Source organism: Phyllostomus discolor, chromosome 2 (genome assembly GCF_004126475.2).
Source record: "Phyllostomus discolor isolate MPI-MPIP mPhyDis1 chromosome 2, mPhyDis1.pri.v3, whole genome shotgun sequence".
Classification (NCBI taxonomy): Eukaryota; Metazoa; Chordata; class Mammalia; order Chiroptera; family Phyllostomidae; genus Phyllostomus; species Phyllostomus discolor.
The window spans coordinates 59,888,678-59,905,198 of record NC_040904.2 but is presented as its reverse complement, the minus strand read 5'-3'; the positions used below and the strand labels follow the sequence as shown (position 1 = coordinate 59,905,198).

General features: G+C 37.6%; 1 protein-coding gene across 3 annotated transcripts in view; it reads left to right on the top strand.

Annotated features, from left to right (window-relative positions):
* Positions 1–13,744: 13,744 nt before the first annotated feature.
* The window catches only part of ANKUB1 (ankyrin repeat and ubiquitin domain containing 1), a 47,879-nt gene continuing 45,102 nt past the window's right edge, over positions 13,745–16,521 (top strand). Inside the window, exons 1-2 of one of the 3 annotated variants that reach the window (XM_036017906.1) lie at positions 13,745–14,285; positions 15,607–15,750. In XM_036017906.1, the coding sequence (XP_035873799.1) occupies positions 14,196–14,285; positions 15,607–15,750 (234 nt within the window). In that variant the 5' untranslated portion in view covers positions 13,745–14,195. Of the gene's footprint in view, positions 14,286–15,606; positions 15,751–16,521 lie in introns of those variants that run through there. The other 2 variants (XM_028505079.2, XM_036017907.1) reach the window with 2 other exon arrangements.

The following is a 16,521-nucleotide window of genomic DNA, read 5'->3' as shown; positions in this document are numbered from 1 at the left end:
GATATAAAACATTCCAACTAACAAAATGATACTTAAACAGTACTTTAATTAGGCCACTGTTTTTTTCTGTTTCAGTTAACAATAAACTGTTTTATAACTGCTACTTCCCCCAAAAGCTTGTTTTCCTAATTTTACATTTCTTTTCTGTTCACTGATTGTTATTTCCTGTTTCAAGCATGAGTCTATTCCAGCTTTCAGTTGCACAATTTTACTTCCTTGAAAGAGGCTTTGCATCTGGTGATGAACTCTATAGTCTGGAAATTCTTCTGGCTTCCATCCTTATTATAGTTAAGACTTACAAATCTTGGCAATTTAATGAAATGCATCTGCCCCTTTCTTGTTCATGTTCAAAAATAAAGACATGGGGGAACTACTTAATTACACTTGTCATGCATTCAGATCACCAAATAAAGACATAGGTATATATGATAGTAATCATAATCAAATAATGGGGAAAAGATCTACATTGTATGAAAATTACTAGAGTTGATTGCTGTTTTTAGCCTCTTATTTTCACCTGTAGTTTTCTTTCTCTGTCTTCATATTTGTTTGCTACTTTATAAGGATTCACTTTTTATTTATTGGTCTCTTCATGTTCAGTGCTAAGTAAAATTTTTACATCAATAAAGCTTGTTCTTAGGCCTGGCTGAATAGCTCAGTTGGTTAGAGTGTTGTCCCCATACACCAAGGTTGTAGGTTCAGTCCCCCGTCAGGGCACATAAAAGAATTAACCAATGAAGGTATAAATAAATGGAAGAACAAACTGATGCTTCTTTCTCTATCCCTGCTCCATCTCTCTCTCTCTCTCCCCCCTCCCTCTCTGTCTCTAAAAATCAATCAATAAATTTAAACATTAAAAAAGTTTGTTCTCGGGGGACTTCCGGCAAGATGGAGGAATAGGTGGATGCACCATACCTCCTCGCACAACCAAGATTAGAACAACAATAATTTACAACAATAATTTACAGATAGAATAAAGCCCAGAACCGACAGAGGATTTATCTGAATGGAAGTCGGACATCCAAGAAGTTGAAGTAGACCCGTTCATCCAGACTGGTAAGAGAAGATGAGCCGGGTGGGCGCGGGGCGGGCGCGGGGCTGGCGCGGGTCGGCGGTGCGCAGAGGTCGGGGAAAGTTTGGTGTGAAATCAGCGTGACAGCCATCCGGGGCCCAAGAGCGCAGCGGTGGTCCCTGAGTGCGCAAGCTGCGGCTGGCAGACCCAGAGGGGCAGCGATTGTGGACCAGGGCAGAGCTCGCGGCCTAGGATCCCAGAGAAGGGTCTGGTCCCAGGAGAATGGAACTGCCGTCATGGTTCCCTCCCGTCCCCACTCCCGCCCCCGCCCCCGCCCCCACATATAACGTCACAATCTAGCGACTGGGGTGCCCAGCCCCGGTGAACACCTAAGGCTCTGCCCCCCATCATAACAAGAGTGACCAGACCAAGAAAAAAAAAAAGGAGAGACAGGGAAAAATATGTTTCCAACAGAGCACATCAGTCCCCCAGGACTCATCCTTTTGAGCGACCAAGAAATAGCCAATCTATCAGAGGCACAGTTCAAAACACTGGTAATCAGAAAGCTCACTGAATTGGTGATTTTGGGTGCAATGTAGATAAAAGGGTGCATAAAAGAGATGCAGGAAGATACGCGGAGGAGAGCTAATAGTGAAAGGAAGGAATCTGAGTCTCAAAACAATACAGTGGACCAGAAGAAAGATAGAATCAACCAAGCAGGAAAGCATGATGAAATAAGAATTCAAAAAATCGAGGAAAAGCTTAAGAGCATCCAGGACACCTTTAAACGTTCCAATATCCAAATTATAGGGGTACCAGAATTGGAAGGGGAAAAGCAACAGATTGAGCACATATTTGAACAAATAATAAAGGAGAACTTCCCCAATCTGGCAAAGGGAACAGTCTTCCAAGAAATCCAAGAAGCTCAGAGAGCCCCAAAGAAGTTGGACCCAGGAAGAAACACACCAAAGCACATCATAATTACATTAGCCAAGGTAAAAATGAAGGAGAGAATCCTAGAAGCAGCAAGAGGTAAGGGGACAGTAACCTACAAAGGAGTTCCCATCAGACTGTCAGCTGATTTCTCAAAAGAGACCTTACAGGCAAGAAGGGGCTGGAAAGAAATATTCCAAGTCATGAAAGACAAGGACCTACATCCCAGATTGCTCTATCCAGCAAAGCTCTCATTTAGAATGGAAGAGAAGATAAAGTGCTTTTCAGATAAGGTCAAGTTAAAGGAGTTCATCATCACTAAGCCTTTGTTTTATGAAATGCTAAAGGGACTTATCTAAGAAAAGAAGATAAAGAAAAGACATGTATAGTAAAAGGACAGCAAACTCACAAATATTAACAACCACACCTAAAGCAAAACCAAAAGAAACTAAGTAAACAGCTAGAACAGGAACAGAACCACAGAAATGGAGAGCACATGGAGGGCTAGCAGCAGGGGGGTGGGAGGAGGAGAGAGGGGGAAAAGGTATAGAGAATAAGTAGCATAGAATGTAGGTTGAAAATAGATAGGGGGAGGGCAAGAATAGTACAGGAAATGTAGAAGCTAAAGAACTCATAAGTATGACACATGGACATGAACTAAAGGGGGGAAACGTGGGTGGGAGGGGGGTGGAGGGGAGAGAAGGGGGGAAATAAGACAACTGTAATAGCATAATCAATAAAATATATTAAAAAAAAGTTTGTTCTCAAATCTTTCAAATCTTTCTTTTCATTATTGTTGTTTCCTTCCCATATCCAACCCTCTAACCCCAAGAGCTCTCAAAACATTCCCAAACATTTCCTTGTTCTTCTTGCTCCCTTAACTAATAACAATAACAATAACAGCAGCAGGAACAACACTATACTAAACTCTTTGACTCATTTTTTAATTAATCCTAATGACAACCTTAAGTCACGTCATTGTGTTTATTTTTACAGATCAGGGAACTATGGCTCAAAGAAATTAAATAACTCATCCATACTCATGCAGCTAGTAAAAAATGGAAAACCTCTTGGGTTCTGAAACTAGTGTTTGAATACAAGTCTATCCATATCAGAGCCTGAGCTCTGAATAAAAAAAAGAAAAAAAAAAGAGTAGCCAGTATAACATGAGAGAGAGGGCTTATATTGGAGTCAAATGACTTCCATGTGATTTGAGGCAAGTAATGCAACCAACCTCTTGTTCCTAGATTTCATCACATTCTGACTATGCACAGTTGTCCTGCCTGAAGGGCACCCCTTGTATGAGCCTATTGTTCACTCTTTAACACCTAAAATTTACCTCTCTTAAATTTCAAAGCTCTGCTTCAGCTAACTGTTATTTAGAAAACCTTTAAATAAATTATCACAAGAGTATTAGCCTTGGTAAAGATATATACTTTTTAGGGTTGCTTCTGAAATCACAATACCTGAAATGAAAATTGTAGATACTGAAATGAATGAGTAGAAAAACTTGGTGGCAACAGAAGTCTTCCTAGTACCACTCAACTATGGTATTATGTAGACCAGGGCTTCTTAAACTACTATGCATAGGAACACCTGAGAGTATGCTAAAATGTAGATTCTAATTCGGTGAGCCTGGGGTAGAGCCTGAGCTTCTATAGTTCCAGCAAGTACCCAGGAGACACTGATGCTGCTGATGGCCAGACCAAACTTCTAAATCATCCATCCTTTTACTGGTTTGTTTATCTTCATTAATCCATTGATTCTTCTCATGTTTCATTTGCTAAATAGCAAATTCAAGAAACTGTAAAATCTGATTTTCAGTTCCCTCTTTGTTAGGGCCAAGAGGGTATTCCTAATTTTCTTGGAAGCTCTGCTCTGCAAATAATGAGATGTATTATATTTAACTCAATATATCTAGGTGTCTTAGGATTTCCCAAACCTCCATGATTGCTTTTCCAGTGAAAATAAAAATAAGAATAAATTATTTTTTAAAGAAGTACTAAAACCGTACTTTAAAAGAATCAAGAATATGAGCACCAGAAGAATACTGAGAGTTAACAATTATACTTCCTTTTTTCAAACTTGTTTCTGTTCTTAAGAAGCAGGCATAGCTCTTCCTCTGTGCTGCCTATGGAAGTGGCAGCTGTCTGCTACTCGGCACCGTTGCTGCCCTCAGACCCCTTGAGAAACCCAAGATTGTCAAAAAGGAAACCAAGTTCACCTGGCACCAGTCAGATTGATGCCAAAATTAAGTGAAGCCTAGAGGTATTGACAATGGATTGGGCGGAAGATTCAAGTGACAGATCTTGATGTCCACTACTGGTTATAGGAACAACACGAGAGAAGAGAGCACATGCTACCCAGTGGCTTTCGGAATTTCCTGGTCCACAACGTCAAGGAGCCTGAAGTGCTACTGATGTGTAACAAATGTTACTGTGCTGAGATTACTCCCAACTTCTCCAAGAACCACAAAGCTATTATGGGAAGAGCAGCCCAGTTGGCCATTAGATCACCAACCCCAATGCCAAGCTGCACAGCAAAGGAAATGAATAGACAAATTGTGTAAACATTGTATTTGTACCTGACATTACAGACAAGTACTTTCTATGAAAAAGCTAGTACTATTGCTACCAGAGAGCCCTGAGATGGGTGGAGGGGAGCTTCCCTACCGTCTTGGTTCTTGTCTCGATCTCAAGAGAACTCAAGCAACAGACAACACATATAGTGGAAATGAAACAGCAAGTTTATTTATGAAATACATGAGCAAAAAGGCTACAAGTGGGCACTCAGCCAATCTGACTGCCCTGACTATTGGGGTTCAGAGGTTATATACACTTTAGCTAGCTTCTAGGTACCCCTCCTTTTCCCCCTTCTAGACCTTGAAATTAATATACAGCTACAAAGTCTTTCCTTCTAAGCTAGTAAAGGCTTTTTTTTTTGTCTTAGTGAAATTGCTACAGAGGCTCCCTTTCCTAGTGTACACAGAATTTCAAGGACTCCCTTCCTTCTACGCTGTCTTTCCTTGTGATGTTCAGATCAACTGACAATCTTATTGGACTGGACACAGGACTGCTAAATCCAGGGGTGAGACATGTCTACTTCCCCCTCCCTGCCTTGGTTTACTATCTATCCCGCCTAACACTATTAGCAAGGGCTATTCAGGCATGGTAATCAACATAGTAAATCATCACACTTAATTCCTAGTCAAAACAGTAACTACTAGTTTTTAAATTTTGTGAAGGTTAAGAAATGTGAAGCAAGCTGTGTTGTCAAAATAAGCTTGTAATTTTGATTTACAAAAAAATATTTTGAAGTAAATGTGACTTTTAAAACATGACTTTTAAACTAAAGGTAGCTCATTTTGCTTTTATTAGTCTACAAATGAAAATGCTTATTTATATTAGTCATGTATCAACAGATTGCTTTGTTTATACCTTTTATCATTTTCAAGAAAATTAAGGAATGTAAGATTAAAATCACTGTTTTGTAAGTCTATTTTTAGTGGAATTTAGAGAATAATTTTCTTCTGATTGTCTTTGTATTAAATTGGAAATCGGCTGGGTAAAAATCTTTATTTTCACAATTGCTTTTTTTTTCTAAATCTCCATATAGCTTTTAGTTCCCTGCTATTTCAAGTATGTTTCAGGGAGTTTGTTAGAAGTGAAAATCTCAGGCCCCACTTTAGAACTACTCAGTGAGAGTCCATATATCGAGAGGATCATCGGGTGATTAAAATGTACTTTATACTTTCTTAGATGATCAAAACTCAGTGACAAATTTTAAAAGTTACAATGAGAATAGCATAATTATATATTAAAAACAGATGCTTTCAAATTTTACTCAACACATTAGCATTGAGCATCTTACCAAAGCAGATACTCCTAAGGTGCCTAGTATCATAAAGGATCACCAATCATTCAGCATTCTTTCATAATACTATTTACCATGTGACATAAAATTATATTTCTTACTATTCTGTATATACCACATAACATGTATGACATGTATCAGCATGTCATAAATCAGAAAATATTTTCAAGTCAGTTCAAACATAAAGTAAAGGGTTAAACCAGAACAGGGAGAATGCCATGACTTGAAATCCAGAAATAAAAATCAAGTAACTGGTCCTGATCAGTGTGGCTCAGTAGCTTGAGCTTTGTTCCACAAAGTAAAAAGTCACTGATTCAATTTTCCACCAGGGCACATGCCTACGTTTCAGGTTTGGTCCCTGGTTGGGGTGTACAAGAGGCAACTGATCCATGTTTCTCTCCTTCTCTTTCTCCCTCCCTTCCCCTCTCTCTAAAATAAATAACTATGCATTTTTAAAAATCAAGTAACTGATTTCCATCTTTGAAATATATGAGAGATCAGAACACTAAAATATTAGTCACTTACTATGATATAATTATTTCTTTTTTATCCGGGCCCAGATCTTCTTGTAACACTTTTCTTTCTCTTTCTCTTTTGGTATGCGTCATCTTCCTATCTATTTGTTTTCCCTGCATTTAACCTAATGTTTCCTACCATTATTCCTAGCAAGTGATTCCTTTCCTGCTTCTCTAAGTGTATTTTATCTTATTTACCTTTTTCATGCTTATCCCTACTGCATGACCACTCCTTTTAAACAAAGCTTATTTACTTATTGCTTATTTAATTATTGTCTTTCTTTGCCCTCCAAATCCCCATTCTTTACATACCCTTAACCTTCCTCCACCCCAAACACGTGTACACATTCACACTAAACCAGAGGCCTCATGTCTTGTTCATCTCAGTGATCCAACACCAAGCAGTGCCTGACACACAGTAGGGGCTCAGTACATACGTTTGAAGGAACAAAATTAATTAACAGTATATCTTCATCTCGGATCAAGCGAATCTTCACAATCATACCATCTAGATTGTTTATACCTCTCATAATAATTCACCCTATAATATAGTTTCTAGCCCAGGTGTTTGGGACAACTATCATCTTCCCCATTCAATGCAAATCCCTTAAGGCCACATTCATCACTAAATCTTCCAATACTTAGCATATTCCATTACATGTAAGGGGCACTCAGTAAGCTAACTACATTAATTAAAATCTCCTAGAAAATTTTTTAAAAAAGGGCTTCTAGATACTAAAGTAAGCTGTTCCTAGATTGCAACTAAGAATTTTCAAATCTAATTCTTATCATTTAGAGCTCTCTCCCTAGATAAATTTCTCAGGAAGTCTTCAAGTCTGCATATTTCATTGTTACAAGGCAAGTTTTAATGATATCAATCTACAATAATCTAGCTTGTTTATTCAGCCACTGCAAAACACTGGGCTAAGTCACTTCTCCACAAAGGTGATCAAGACACTGCCCCACTGTGTTGCAGCCAATCCAGGGCTAGCAGGTCTACTCTAGATTCAGGGAGACAGAAGAAAATGTTCGGAACCGTGGGGATGCTTGACATACCTTTATTCACAGGTGGGTGAGCCACACACGCTGCAAGCTGCACACCTCTCTAGTGAGAAGCCCCTCCCTGCTTAAGTATTAAAGACAAACAAAGCTGGCAAAAAAGCTAAAAAATTATATAACATAGCATGATTCTGCACATACAAGCCCACTTCATGTTATGGGAACCACTAACTGGACCCAGTTAGTACAAACCCACCCTTGAATCAACACCAGAAGGGCCCAATTTGCTTGTCGGTAGCAGAGGAAGTGACTAAAAGCTGGTGGTGAACAAGTGGCATTCTTCCCTCTCAGACCCCTCCCCCACAGAGAGTGCCACAACAGAGTCACATGGGTTACCCCACCCTGGCAATTACCTAAGGCTCTGCCCCTTACAACATAACAGGCATTGCCAAGACAAAAAAAAAGTATGGTCCAAATGAAAGAACTAATCAAAACTCCAGAAAAAGAACTAAGCAATGAAGAGATAGCCAACCTATCAGATACACAGTTCAAAACACTGGTAATCAGGATGCTCACAGAAATGGTAGAGTATGGTCACAAAATAGAGGAAAAAGTGAAGGCTATGCAATGTGAAATAAAGAAAAATATATGGAGAATCAACAGTGAAGGAAAGGAAACCAGGACTCAAATCAATGATTTGGAGCAAAAGGAAGAAAGAAATATTCAATCAGAAAAGAATGAAGATACAAAAATTAAAAAAAAAAAAAAGAGGAGAGGCTTAGGAACCTCCAGGACAAATTTAAACGTTCCAAGATACGAATCACAGGGGTACCAGCAGGAGCAGAGGGAGAGCAAGAAATTGAAAACTTATTTGAAAAAATAATGGAGAACTTCCCCAATCTGGCAAAGGAAATAGATTTCCAAGAAGTCCAGGAAGCTCAGAGAGTCCCAAGGAAGTTGGACCCAAGGAAACACACACCAAGGCACATCATAATTACATCACCCAAGATTAAAGATAAGGAGAGAATCTTAAAAGCAGCAAGAGAAAAGGAGACAATTATGTACAAAGGAGTGCTCATAAGACTATCAGCTGATTTCTCAAAAGAGACCTTGCAGGCAAGAAACTTTGCAGGCAGGAAAGAAGTATTCCAAGTCATGAAAGGCAAGGACCTACATCCAAGAATACTCTATCCAGCAAAGCTATCATTTAGAATGGAAGGGCAGGTAAGATGCTTCCTAGATAAGGTAAAAGTTAAAAGAGTTCATTATCAAACTCTTATTATATGAAAATGTAGAGTGATTTATCTAAGAAAAAGAAGATCAAGACTATGAACAGTAAAATGACATAAACTCACAACTGTCAACAACTGAACCTAAAAAAAAAAACAAAGCAAACAACTAGAACAGGAACAGAATGACAGAAATAGAGATCTCAGGGAGGTTTATCAGTAGGAGGGGACACGACGGGCTGGGGGGAGAATAGGGGAAAAGATACAGGGAGTAAGAAGCATAAATGATAGGTACAAAATAGACAGGAGGAGGTTAAGAATAGTATAGATAGTGGGGAAGCCAAAGAACTTACATGTACAACCCACAGACATGAACAAAGGTGGGGAAATGCTGGTATGAAGGGGTGCAGGGAGGAGGGGAGTAAAGGGAAGAAAAAAGTGGGACAACTGTAATAGCATAATCAATCAAATATACTTTAAAAATTAAACAACAACAATAAGTATACCACTCAGTTTGGGGTTTTTGTAGAGGGCTGTAATATGTGGTGGTAAAGGGTATATGAATATGAGATTCCATGTACTTTCTGCTCAGTTTGCTATGAACCTAAAAGTTCTCTAAAAAATAAAGTCTAGTTTTTAAAAAGATAATACAGTGAAAAGTATTGTTTTCATCATCGACCCCTGGTTGCTCAGGGCTCTTCTCCAAAGGCACCAATGTTTCTAGTTTCCTCAGTATGTTTCCAAGGAATTTAAGGTATACTCAAACTATCTATATCATATATCAAACCTACGGATGTAATTTCTCTGTTTTCCTCAAATGGTAATGTACTAAGCACTCTATTTTACACTTTATTTTTTTCACCTAGTGATATACCTTGGAGATTTTTTCATATTTATACAGAAGGAACATTCTTTTTTATAGCTCTATAGCATTGTATGAGTGAAAAATAATTTATTTAATTGGCCCCCTATTGATTGACATGGAAGATGTTTCTTTTTTTTTTTTAAGATTTTATTTATTTATTTTTTAGGGAGGGAAGGAAGGGGGTGGAGAGAGAGAGAGAGAAACATCAATATGCGGTTGCTGGGGGTTATGGCCTGTAACCCAGGAATGTACCCTGGCTGGGAATCGAACCTGGGACACTTTGGTTCCCAGCCCGTGCTCAATCCACTGAGCTACACCAGCCAGGGCTAGAAAGAAGATGTTTCTAATCTTTTGCTATTACTGATAACTCTGCAATGAATAAAGTTGTGCCTATATCATTTTGCAAATAGGCATATATATTTGTGAAAACAAAGTCCTTGAAATGAAGTTGGCGAATCAAAAATGATATGCATTTTTTAAAGATCTTATTTATTTGTTAGAAAGAGGGGAAGAGAGGGAGAGAAACACCCACGTGCTAGGGAAACATTCATCAGTTGCCTCCCACATACCCCCAACAGGGCACTGGGCTCACAACCCAGGCATGTGCCCTGAACCGTAATCAAACTGGTGACCTTTCAGTCTGCAGAACGACAAACCCACTGAGTACATCAGCCAAGGCAGAATATGTGCATTTGCAATTTTAATATACATTACCCAATTTTCCTTTGTATGGAATTGTACCGGATTACACCCCCTGTGCAAAGAGTGACTCAGACAGACTCAGCAAAAGTGTGTAATAAAATTTTTGGATCTTTTTCAACTTCCTGTTAGAAAACAGCATCATATTACAGTTATAATTTACATTTCTTCAGGGTTAAACAAATTTTTGAAAGCCACTTGTATTTCCTTTTCTATGAACTGTTTACATCATTTTTTCATTTTACTACTGAAGTTTTGGTCATTTCCTCATCAGTTTGTGGGCACTCTTTATATATTAAGGAAATTAACCTTTATCTCTAATAGTTTTAAATAGTTTTCACAGTTAATTTGTCTTTGACTTCATATCAAATTGTTTTTGCCATTTAGATCTTTGAAAATATATTTGAATTTATCAATGTTTTCTTTTATGGCTTCAGTATTTTTTGCGATAGATCTCACTGGAAGTGATTTAAAACCTCATAAAAATATTATAAGTCTAATGTCTTCATAGTTCTGTGTTTTACACTTAAATATTTGATTCATTTTTAATATCTCATATTGTAGGGTAAAAAGTATAGCCACACTTTTATTAGGGTAATCTAACCTTGTCTTACTTCCCCCACACCATCCCCACTGATACAAGATGCCACTTTAATTACATATTAAATTCTTGTGAGTCCACTTTCATGCTTTCTGTTTTTCCATTGATTTTTTTAACTCTTCATGATCTAGTACCATGGTATTTCAATTATCGTAGCCTTATGATGCATTTTAACATCTGGTAAGTAATTGTCTTTCATTACTCTTCTTTTTCAGAGCTTTTCTAGCTATACTTGTTTATTTTCTACATTAATTTTAGAACTGTCTTACCCAAATTAGAAAAATCCTTGGGTTAACAATACTGTATTATATACTTGAAAGTTGCTTAACTATTCTCAGAGAGAGAAAAAAAAAGGTAATCCTGTGAGGTAATGGAGGTATTAACTAACCTTGTTATGGTGATTACTTTGCTATATATGTATATTAAATCATCATGTTGTGTACCTTAGACTTGTACACAGTGGTATATATCAATTATGTCTTTATAAAGCTGGAAAAATTCTGTTGGTGTTTTTATTGGGATAATACTAATTTACATACAGGTAGGTATCCCCTGCTTGCCAAAAGTTTGGTTACACCACTTCACTTTTACAAAAGACCTACATTAGTACTTGTTTCCACTAATGAAAAGAAATCCAAAGAGGATTTTCACCTTTATGAAAAAAGCTGTTACCAGACCAATGTCTTTGCTTTGTACCATTTTGGTTTATGAAGTTTCATGGGAACACCCTCCATTCGGGTAGTGGGAAAAAATTGATCACTTAAAGGCTGGGAACTTTCCTTCCAAGGTAATGGTATGCTTATCTACCTGTTCAAGTCTTTTCTGTCTATTGGTCATGTTTTTATATTTATTTTATACACCTCTTACATGTTTCTTGCTAAGTTTGCTGCTAAAATATTATCTTTTTTCTTTTATAAATGGAGCATTTTCTATTATTATTTCTTCTATGTTGTCATTCATTTCTTAAAAGCTATTAATTTCTGTGTTTTAATTTCAAATACAGTCACCTAGTTAAATTAGTACATTATTTGTAGTACCATAAACTTTTAATTACCATAATTTTCTTGTTTTACAATTATGTCTCCTAAGATTAGGGATAAGTTTACTTACTATTTTTTAATTTTTATTACTCCTGTTGAAACATTTTGGTTGATATCTTGAGAACAACACAAAACAACAATTGCGGTGATAATAAATATCTTTATCTTGTTGCAAAAGATGCTGAATCTTGAAAGATGAATGAGTTAGAACTCTTTTGACTTTAAGTGGCAAACAAGAACTAGAGCATGTTTAAATAAAATGGGGAGACTGTATTATATAAAGATAGGGTGCCTCACAAAATTCAAGGGCAACAGAAATCATGGGAGTACTCTCAATGTTTCCATGTCCTCTGGTACTCTTCATAGGTGTGATTCATTCTTTCTTCTTAGCTTTCTCTGCTGATTCAGTTATATTGGAGGAAGAATATGGTTTGCCCACAGCTACTAAGATACATGTACACACATCCAATAACAAAGTCATATTTTCCTTCAGCACAAAGAGAAAGGATTCTGACAGTTCCATTCTAACCCATCCAACTGCCACGATGAGAATAAGGTCACATTACCAATATGGCTGCAGGGGGGCAGGAGTGGGGAACAAGTACTTAATGACAACCTTGAGCCAGGCATTTACTCTGAAAGGCAAGGCTATCACTGTACAAATACACACATGTATAAATAAACATGCAGTTCAGGAAGCTACAAAGCACCTGGTTATGATTTATTAAAGGATATGAACTCCTCTAACATCCTCTATCTTAGATCGGTTGCTCTGGAAGCAGAGCCTGAGAAGGATTGAGATGCATGTCACTTACTGAGGGAGTGCTCTTCAAGAAAAACTGTGAGGGACAGAGATAAGCATGGTGGAATGCTGAGAAAGGATATAGCCTCGGGTAAAGTCCATCCATGGCCTCTGATCTACAGGGATCTTTTGTAAAGTTTTCACACCTTCAGATGAGAAGATGGGCCTTTGGTAGCCCCTCAAGAGTCAGTTAAGGAGGGGAGTGCCCAGCTTTCCTGTCAGGCAGCTCCCATCAACTGAGGACAATTCTTTGGAGAGCCTTCAGCAGTCAACAGTCATAGCAGCTGGGGATGGGAGCAGCAGTGGGAATTGGGGTGGGAGTTAGGGGGTGGATAAGACACCAAAACATCAACTACATCCTGTATTAATATACTTTCTATTTAAATGTTGACAATATAAGAAGATAGCATTATGCTACAGTATTTGAAAAATATGAGGCAAAAAGAGTGAGCTTTGCAGTGAAATTCTTTGCCTTTATGTTTTCCATTTTCTCAGATTTCTTATAGTAGAAACTCAGGTTGGAAATTGGAACAGAATCATCAGCAGGTTAACATTTATTGAGCACCTATCATGGGATTGACATTATGCTAAGTGCCTTTAAGAATAAAAAGAAATGCAAGGTGAGGATTCTGTCCTAGATCAGGAGGAATTTCAGGAAGAAGATGAGATTTACATATATGAAAGAATTATCAGACATAATAGTATTAAACTAGGTATGTCATATTGGTGATTTCAGAGGAGAGTCTTAGAATGAAGTTCTATGTAAAATGCTTACTGTATAGATTTGAATAATGGTGCTGCATATCTTTGCTCATTTATTGAGTGGGGTTTGAATATTTTCCACCAACAAGTTTCAGGAAGTTGAAGAAGATAACAGTGGTAAATTGTTCTAAAGGCAGGGGCTAAAAGAAATACAAACTATATTGTGTTGCTACTGGGCAGATTCCATTACGCAGAGATGGAAAGGGAATGCCACAGAGTCACTTGCCTACACATTCATCTCCCTGATGCAAGTGGGTATTGTTCTGTACCCCGTGGCAGGATTAGAAATACCACTGGGGAGCAAGTACACAAAGTTGCTATGGAAACCAGAATGCCTCAGCTCAGAGTTATTTACAGAGAAGTTTGAGGATTATCACATTCAATAAAAGCAACTCTGTCTGGCTTCACTCTGTGCCAAGTGCATCCCAATTAAGTATCTATTTTGAAGGGCCCTTCAGTCAGTTGTACTGAACGGATATGGATTCCAGAGTCAGTAGATGGTGGCCACATCACAAAAGAGTAATTTACTTGTGGTACTTTTGTATGACATGTTTGATTGTTGTTCACAGTTGCCCCAACCATTGTCAAGTTTGCTGGTTTCCGTAATATGGGAACAAGGTTGCTGTTGACTGCTGCCCTCAGCAGAGAAGCATTTCCTCCAATGCAGCTGCTGTGTTTCCCGATACTGTGATACTGCGGGAATTGTCTCTTCACATTTCTCAACTCACCTTGGAGGCTGGACAGTAACAGCTGCCTCTGCTCATCATTTTTGTCCTTAATTGCAAATTGGAATTTTTCCAGCTACCCAACAAAATATTTGAAAAAAGCTGTGGGGTTTTGGTGTTTTGTTTTGTTTTTTGAGAAAATGAGGATTTTCATAGCCTTTGAGGGATCTTTTGAACCATTTGAAGTTTCAGCAGATGAAACTGTGGAAGCTGTCAAGTTGATGATAAAGGTATGTACTTTGCCTCTGAGCCACTAGGATGTATATTAATTTTAACTGCGCAGTGAAGTTTAAACTGCACATGGGGCAGAGATTTTACTGTTTGGCGACACATTTTCACCAAACAGGGAAATAAAACTACTTCAAATATCTTTGTTTGCTTACACAATAGTTTGATAAGAAGATAGTAACTATGGAGGTGTTAGTAAAGAAAACTGAGCTAGTACATTCTCAGGAAAAGAATTTTAACTTCTCCTTATGAAATCTGTGGGTTGTGCATGGGCCATATATTATTACTGTAATTCTTCATTAAAGGACAAAAGTAAGACCCTAACTCTAGGCACATAAGCTGAGCATGCCGGTTGTCAGGTAGATGGCTTGTTTAGTGACCAAGCAACTGTGAAGAATGAGAGGATTTTGGAAATGAAGAGAACTTTGGAGAACTGGGCTATATCCTCATTGTGCATTCATGGAAACTGAGAATCAGGGAAAAGAGAGTTTGTATTTTACCAGAATAAGAAATAATTTGGGTGTAATAACTTTCTTATAAACTTCTTATAAATATTCACTCTAAAATGGGAAATTAAGACAAATATTTAGGTCCTGATCATCAAATGGTATTTAACTTGGAGATGATCATTTCTATTTGCTAAGGAGCTCTTATTGAATCATATTTACATGATAGTAGATTACTGTGATTACTGAAATCTAGATCTTCTAACATAGAGTCTCTTAAACTTCATGTATCAAGGATACCTTTGGCAGTCTGGGAAGCCTATGGACTCCTCAGAATCTCTTTAAATGCATAGAATAAAATGCATACAAAGAAAGGAAACCAGTTATACTGAAACACAATTTTCAAACATTAAAAAACAAATTTGTGATATAGTGTTATGTGGGCTTCTTTATTAGTGCATCTTCTAGCAGTAGATCTAATAACTATTATAATTCAAAAGAGGGATCAGTATAATATTTTGAGATATCTGCAGCAACTATAAGGTGATCTGAGAATATTGATGATTCCTCTTGGTCACAAAGTCACAGGTACAGCCAACTACTGCTGCTTTGATTTGCTGCCTCCATGCATAATTAAAGAAAATCTCAATTTCATTTAAAATTAATAAAAATAAATTATAGTTTTTTATCTAAATTCTAGCCATAAACTTTAGGGAGGTCTATAGACTCCAAGTTAAGAACCTCTGTCTAATACTTCTTCCCTCTGTCCCAAAATATTTTATAATGCTTAGTGGAAAATGTAAATAAAAAGAAATTACACTGTTGGTCTAGTAGTGTAGAGATGTACCATTCTTATAATATGCTATTGATCTTGAAGGATTATTTCCACATTCCTCTCTCTGACGATGAACAAGGCAGGCGGTATCTGGAGCTGATGTATGCTGGAGCAGCCCTAAAGGACAGCTGGAGCCTTGCTGATATTGGAATATCTTTTTGTTCAACTCTCAAATGCTTTGTTAAGGTATGATGATCAGAATAACATTTATCCAAGATGTCTGTTTCATTTTGAATAACATTGTGGGTAATTCAGGGAAAGTAATTTTACATCTTAGGAAGAGGTTTTCTCCTCTTGCCTTCTTCTTCTTCAGTTTATGCTGTAAGGGGCAATAAAGTATGGAGACTACAGAGTTTCACTGGTTGACTCCTTCTCTCCCTTTCCTTCCCTGTCTAACCTGTTGCTGCCCTAAACAGTCACCACAGAGCAACCCACAAACCAATACTGGAACAAGACCAAGGGGAGGATCTAAAATACTGGTGTTGGTGGGAAAAGATTAGATAACTTCTGAGTCCACAGTGATTAAGGGCAGTGAAGTAAGGAAAGGGAAGCACTTGTCAATAAGAATAAGCATGAAGGGACAGGTTCTATAACCAAATCCAGCCACAGCAGCCAGTCATGAATTATGTGTATATATAATGGATATAGACTTTTCTATTACAAGGCCCTTAATCTGTGGTGCTTAATTTGGGGTCTATGGATGCATTTTAAGAACTTTACAAGACCCTAAAATCATAACATATGCAAAATTATGTACCCAGAGATTTTCTGGGTGGAAGGCCTTTAACTTTTGACAATTTCTCAAAGAGACAGATGACCTACAGAGTTTAAGAGCCACGCTCTAGGACAGAAATTTTATTCAGTACTAGTTCTTTATCCTGTATGAAAAATGAGCCTCAAGAAACTTAGTAAAATACATATTCTCTGCTAAATGAGGTTCTAATTTTCTCATATTAG